General features: G+C 48.3%; 1 protein-coding gene across 1 annotated transcript; it reads left to right on the top strand.

The window, feature by feature from the left end:
• Positions 1–2,075: 2,075 nt before the first annotated feature.
• On the top strand, positions 2,076–4,217 carry LOC148044815 (kunitz/BPTI-like toxin). Its single transcript, XM_087720693.1, has 3 exons — positions 2,076–2,160; positions 2,610–2,771; positions 4,078–4,217. The coding sequence occupies exons 1-3, from the start codon at positions 2,076–2,078 to the stop codon at positions 4,215–4,217; spliced, it is 387 nt and encodes a 128-aa protein (XP_087576819.1).
• The last annotated feature ends 1,888 nt before the right edge of the window (positions 4,218–6,105 follow it).

Raw genomic sequence — 6,105 nt, 5'->3', positions numbered from 1 at the left:
TGGGAGCGCAGGCCCGTGGGAGCATGACCCCCCACCCATGGGAAGAGCGCAAGGCTTGGGGCCTCCTGGTAGTAACATTTAAGCAGAGCGTGGAAGATACCTCTCAGCAGAAACCCCCTGATGGATTCTCTTTCTACAGGTCCCTGTCAGATTCACCATTCAACTTTTCCAAATTGTGTCTGGTGCCTCGACTTGGACTAAAGGCCGACCAGGCGCCATTGGGACCCTTCTCCTCAAATACACAGTGGACCTATTCTTCTTTCCTCAAAATAAAGGCATTGGGCCTCTATTTCCTGCTGAGTCTTGTTTTTTTTCTGTCCCTTCGAGGCTCTCCCCCTCCCACTTATGCGTGTCCTCCCCATGTCTGAGGATGAGGGGCTGGTCAGTTTATTTAGATATGAAAAGTATATTAATGATTGTAAAAAATTGCTATCTGAATACTTTGTTCTGAATACGAATAAGGGTACATTCATGAAATTTGTAGGGGATGCAAGTGAAACGTATATGAGAAGAGTACTGATGAATATAAACAAAATACATAGACATAAACAAGGGCAAAAACAAAAAGAATTGGAAGAGGAAATTAAAAGAAAAAATTGAAATGTATCCAAATTGTGTTATAGAGGGAAGGAGGTGTTTCAACAGGAGGAGATTTAGAAGGCATTCCGGGAATTTTTTCTTTTACAGAATTGTACAAAGGGGGCAAAATTAAAGGTTTAGATATAGACAGATACTTAGATAAAGAGATAATATCCCTAGTTAGAGAAGAGTGCAGGCAAAAGTTGAACCAACAAATAACCTCTGGGGAAATCCTGCAGGTAATCAAACAACTAAGATTAGGAATAACGTAAACTGCTTAAGGTTTGTTTAACAGCAAGAAGCTGAGTTCAATGCAGAGATTTTACTGACTTTTTTTTCTTTTTTCTTTTTTTTAAATTTTCTTGGTTTTAATATATTTTAGACTGTGTTTGATAAAAAGGAGGAGATAAGAGAGACTGACACAGAAACCTCCTGTGAGTTGTTTAGGGGATGCACGCAGGAGAAGGGCTGATCGGTGTAAAGAGCAACTGAGTACTTATAGGAGATGATAACGAGCAGCTGTTGCTCATTAGGATCTCCTAACAAGCAACAGAGACTGATGGTGCCATGCCCTGGTTGCAGAAGTCAACGTTCCCCGTTTGCGTGCAAACATCGAGAAAAGCCCACTTGGATAAGTGACTTGATTTATATAATCCTGTTTTGTAGTAGTTTATGAGTTACAGGACTTTTGCCAGAGCAATTATTTGTGTTTATTTTGGGCTCGCAGCCAGCAAGAGCCGGGACTGATGAAAAGACATTCCTTTGAACGTTCTGTTTGGCTTTCGTTTCTGAACGGACAAGGCCGGGGTCAGAACACAACACTATACTATACTATACTATACTATACTGTACTGTACTGTACTGTACTGTACTGTACTGTACTGTTCTGTTCTGTTCTGTTCCGTTCCGTTCCGTTCCGTTCCGTTCCGTTCTGTTCCGTTCCACTCCACTCCACTCCACTCCACTCCATTCCATTCCATTCCATTCCATATCATACCATGGCATTGCATTGCATTGCACTGAACTACTACATTATATTATATTGCTATATTCTGCCTATAATACCAGAGCCTCTTTGTCCAAAGTCTCTCTGCAAACCACAGAGGAGAAATCTCCTCACCTCTGTCATCACAACCCCAGGGCAGCGCTGAGAAGGAAGTGACATTATCCCCCCCAGCCGTTCAGCCCCCATATTCCACCCTCCACCATGGACACACACACACAAACCATGAATTCCTTAACCCGGGACTTTCCCAGCTCTGTTGCAGCTCTGGAAAGGCGAGTTTTGCTTGACCAGAGAAATGACCCATTGACCTCAACAGGGACCTGCCTGGCCTCCCACCCCCAGATTCCCCACCTCTTGTTCCACCATCCTATGAAAGAGGGAAGAATTTGTGTTCTCAGTGCATTACGACCTCCTGCTTCCTGGATGTGAAATTCCCAGTGGGGAGACTATTTAATGCACGGAGGCCAAGGGTGGGGCAGACGGCTTCAGCATGTCTTCTGGAAGTCTTCTTCTCCTGCTGGGACTCCTCATCCTCTGGGCAGAGCTGACCCCCGTCTCCGGCCAGCGCCAGCCAGGTAGAGTTTTCTGAATGATCTTGAGACCCTTGGCAGGGAGGGGCTGAAGTGGTCAGAGTTCTCCCCAGGGAAGGGAAACCAGAGACTCCCATTCTGGAACCTCTGGCTTGCTCGGGCTTCTTCTGGGGAGGTTCTGGAGAGGGGGGTTGGGGGTCAGCTGAACAGGAGACAGAAATGGGAGGGGACCCCAAGAAAGAGAGATGCAGTTTTAGGGGAAGTCTGAGCTCTCTTTACTCAAGGCAGCTGCAGAATCAGGATTTTAAGCCACAGGAACAATCCAGTCCACCCATCGGATCCAATCCCCAGAGCAGGAAACCAAATTAAAATGTCCCAAGTGGCTCCCGACTGCTTCCACTCTGAGCATGCTAGGAAGGCCCCAGGTTGGGGAAATATGTTGAAAGTGTTTGTGGTACCCAATGAAATAAGACCTTCCCTTCTATTTGTCACAGATTTTTGTCATCTTCCTGAGAACCCTGGGCTATGTAGAGCTGAATTTCCTCGCTTCTACTACAACTCGACTTTCAATAACTGCCAGGAGTTTATTTACGGTGGATGCAATGGCAATGCCAACAATTTTGTGACCAGAGATGAATGCCACTACACCTGTGTTGGTAAGTAGGGAAGGAGTTGTTGGGTGACCCCTTGATAGAATGAGAGCTGCTATCTCCTAAAATTAAGCATAGGGTGGCTTCATGTAATATCCTGGTTCTCACAACAGGCTATGATGGATTCCGTAGAAGGGAATGTTTGTCATTCAGGTTGAACTGTGGGGTCCTTGGTGCTGTCTGAGCTGGGTGATTTTCTTGCACACTGTTTTATGACCCAAATACACTGCTAGAATGGAGTGGAGTTTGTAGGGAGGAGGAGGGGGGGAGGAGGAAGAAGAGAAGGGGGACAAGGAGGAGAAGGAAGAAGAAGAAGAGGAGGACAAGGAAGAGGAGGAGTGTGGGATCCGTGGTTCTCTCTGAGCCTGGTTGTTTTCTTGCAAATGTTTCACTATCCAATTGGGTAACACCAACAGTGCAACTGAGTGTGTCATTTTCTCCCTGCCAGTGTGGCTGAGGGTTTTCTCCTTGGTAGCTCCAGAAGGAGAATGTTATTTTCTACTTGGTTGTTGGTCCTTGTTATCTGGATGTTGGCTTGAACCTCAGTCCATGTTCATGGCTTTGTTTTAACAGAATCAGAGAGTTGGAAGGGACTTTGAAGGTCTTCTAGTCCAGCCCCTTTCTCAGGCAGGAGACCCTATATAATTTCAGACACGTGGCTGTCCAGCCTCCCATGATGGAGCATTTACAACTTCTGGAGGCAAGCGGTTCCACTGGCTAATTGTCCTCACTGTTAGAAGGTTTCTCCTCAATTCAGGCTGATTCTCTCCTTGGGGACCTTCAAACAATGGACAGAAACCAACCAGGGGGAGAAGCAACCGAGGACTCGGGAGGAATTCCCATCCTCTGTGGGGAAGGAGGTGGGTGGTAGAGTTGTGCTCCAGCCAGCCTCTCTCATCCTGGATGGACGGAGATGTTTTGGCTGCTGAACGGACCAGAGATGGGACCATCTTTGCTCTGGGATTCCAATTCAAGAGGAAATCTCCCAGTGGAATGGGGTGTGTGAAAGACTTTGGGAGACCAGGCGAGGAGATGCTTCCAAAGGAACCGTCAGATAAGAGATGGCGTAGCCCACAGCTTCATGAGAGGAGGGGAGAAGGGAAGGGAAGGGAGGGGAAGAGGGGGGAAGGGAAGGGAAGAAAAGAGAAGAGACCTTCCCTAGTTTCTTAGGCTGCATAGGAGACAGCAGGAGATTCGTCCTTTCAGACCTGCAAGATTCTGTTAAAGTAGCTGGACAATAAAGCAGAATCGGTTTCCTGCCTGCTCTGCCTGCATAGTCTGACCCTCGGCCTTGGGATCTTCTCTTTTGCAGAAAAGCGCGGGGTGTGTCCCAAACCCCCTCCAGACATCATCACCATTTGTCCCGTAAGGTGTGGAAGCGACTGGGAGTGCAAGGGGAAACAGAAGTGTTGCCCTTATGGTTGCAAGATTGACTGTATGGATCCTGTCTAAGGTAAGAGCCCAGAATCCTTATACCTCTCTGTAGGGATTCAGAGACCCCAGAATGGACCTTGGATGAGCCAAGCCCCAAATAGGATGTAGAGGAAAGGAGAAGGTTTCTCTTGAGAACATCAAGGTCTCTGTCCTTCTGAGGGGGGACTGGTGGAGGACAGAAGGACAGACAGAGGGGGGAGAGAGGAAGAGAGGGAAGTTCTCTCTCAGCTGAGCTTGAAGTGAGGGTCCGATCCTTGGATTAAAAGATTGGGGAGGGGGTCTCTTTGAGAGCAGAGGACCCAGTCTCCTTTGCTCCTTGAGGGAAAGAAGGCCCCCATCCTGCCATTCATTTCAGATCTTTTTCTAAATTCCTCCCTTTGACTATTTTGAGACCACAAAGGTTGCAGGAAGCTCCAGAGCCATGGCTTCCATTCGTTTTCTGGGGCGTTTGGGAAGCACTGTCACTGTCCTCACCACCTCCTAGGAGGCCAGGAGGAAGGCCTGGGGGGGGGAATGGGTGTGAAAGGGCCAGAGAGCTCTGGAGGACAGCAGATGCTGACCGATGGCCACTCCATTGGGAGCGCAGGCCGGTGGGAGCATGACCCCCCACCCGTGGGAAGAGTCCTCACACAGTCCCAGCACATGGGGCCTGCCCATGTTTTCTCGGTGCTGAAAGGAAGAGACATTGATGTGTAAATCCATCAGTCGCACTGTGTCACGCTCCACGCCCAAGCACGGATGGATTCCTTTCTCTCAAACGTTGATAGGACCACCCTACTCAACCCGGGTGACTCTGGGCGGCTTAGAAGAACAAAATGCCAGGAAACCTAACAAAACAATGTAAAAAAAAAAAAAACCATTAGGGCGCAGATCAACAGGCAATATTACATCACTGCCATGACAGCCCATCATCCTTTAACGGAGGCTCTGGCACATCGCGAGTCCAAGGCCCTGGGAAGAGTCAGGTTCCTCTAGGTTGGGAGAAGAATGTCCCATGAGGCAGCGCAAAAGACCCCACCCATTTTGTCCACTGTGCAGATCTACAGATACCTGACTGTGGACTATCACAGGTCTACACTCAGGTGTCACGAATATTTATGGCTTGATCATGCAAGCCAATTATAAGTCCTTATTTCAGAGAAGATCTATACCTCAATCGAGGATGGTCCTGATTATATAGTAGCCCTGTGTCTCTTGTGGTGGCCACCTTCCCTCCCACTTGCCTTCTACTTCTTCTCCAGAAAGCCCTTCCTTTCCCCTGGAAGGGTGGACATCCAATTAAAATTAAAAGGATTTTTGTGAGAGAAGAAAGGCAGACCCCACCCACTGTTATCCAGCTGACCTGCACAGATGAACAGCCCTTGGGCTCTGGACTGGTGACCCTTAGGGGACATAAAGGCCAATGGCTTGGTCGGGTGAGCCTCCTACAAACTCCAGCACTCAGAGAGGTCCTCCAGGCCTGTCACTGATGGTCCAACAACCTTTTGAATTCCATGTTGTTGTAAGATTAAGCAGGGCAAGGCTTGGGGCCTCCTGGTTGTAAGTTTTAAGCAGAGCGTGGAAGATAAATCTGAGCAGACACCCCCTAACGGATTCTCTTTCTACAGGTTCCTGTCAGATTCACCATTCGACTTTTCCGAACTCAACTTGGACCAAAGGCCGACCAGGCACAATGGGGACCCTTCCCCTCAAATACACAGTGGACCTATTCTTCTTTCCTCAAAATAAAGGCATTGGACCCCTATTTCCCGCTGAGTGGTGTTTTTTTCTGTCCTCTGGAGGCTGTCCCCCTCCCACTTATGCGTCTCCTCCCCACGTCTGAGGATGAGGGGCTGGTCAAACGAGGGATCTCTCAAAGGCTGGGGATTCAGGAATCTTCTGTGTGTCATCTATCCGGCTAACAGAC

Source organism: Thamnophis sirtalis, unplaced genomic scaffold, assembly GCF_051295495.1.
Source record: "Thamnophis sirtalis isolate CommonGarterSnake01/CBP01778 unplaced genomic scaffold, rThaSir2_p1.2 scaffold_7, whole genome shotgun sequence".
Lineage (NCBI taxonomy): Eukaryota > Metazoa > Chordata > Lepidosauria > Squamata > Natricidae > Thamnophis > Thamnophis sirtalis.
Note: the sequence above shows the minus strand (reverse complement) of the source record. Positions and strands in the feature narration are given on the sequence as shown.

Bases quoted from the DNA above. Each gene is read 5' to 3' on its own strand.
- LOC148044815 (XM_087720693.1), top strand. From the start codon at position 2,076: ATGTCTTCTGGAAGTCTTCTTCTCCTGCTGGGACTCCTCATCCTCTGG. The intron at 2,161-2,609 runs GTAGAGTTTTCT...TATTTGTCACAG, and splicing joins CTCCGGCCAGCGCCAGCCAG to ATTTTTGTCATCTTCCTGAG. The intron at 2,772-4,077 runs GTAAGTAGGGAA...TCTCTTTTGCAG, and splicing joins ATGCCACTACACCTGTGTTG to AAAAGCGCGGGGTGTGTCCC.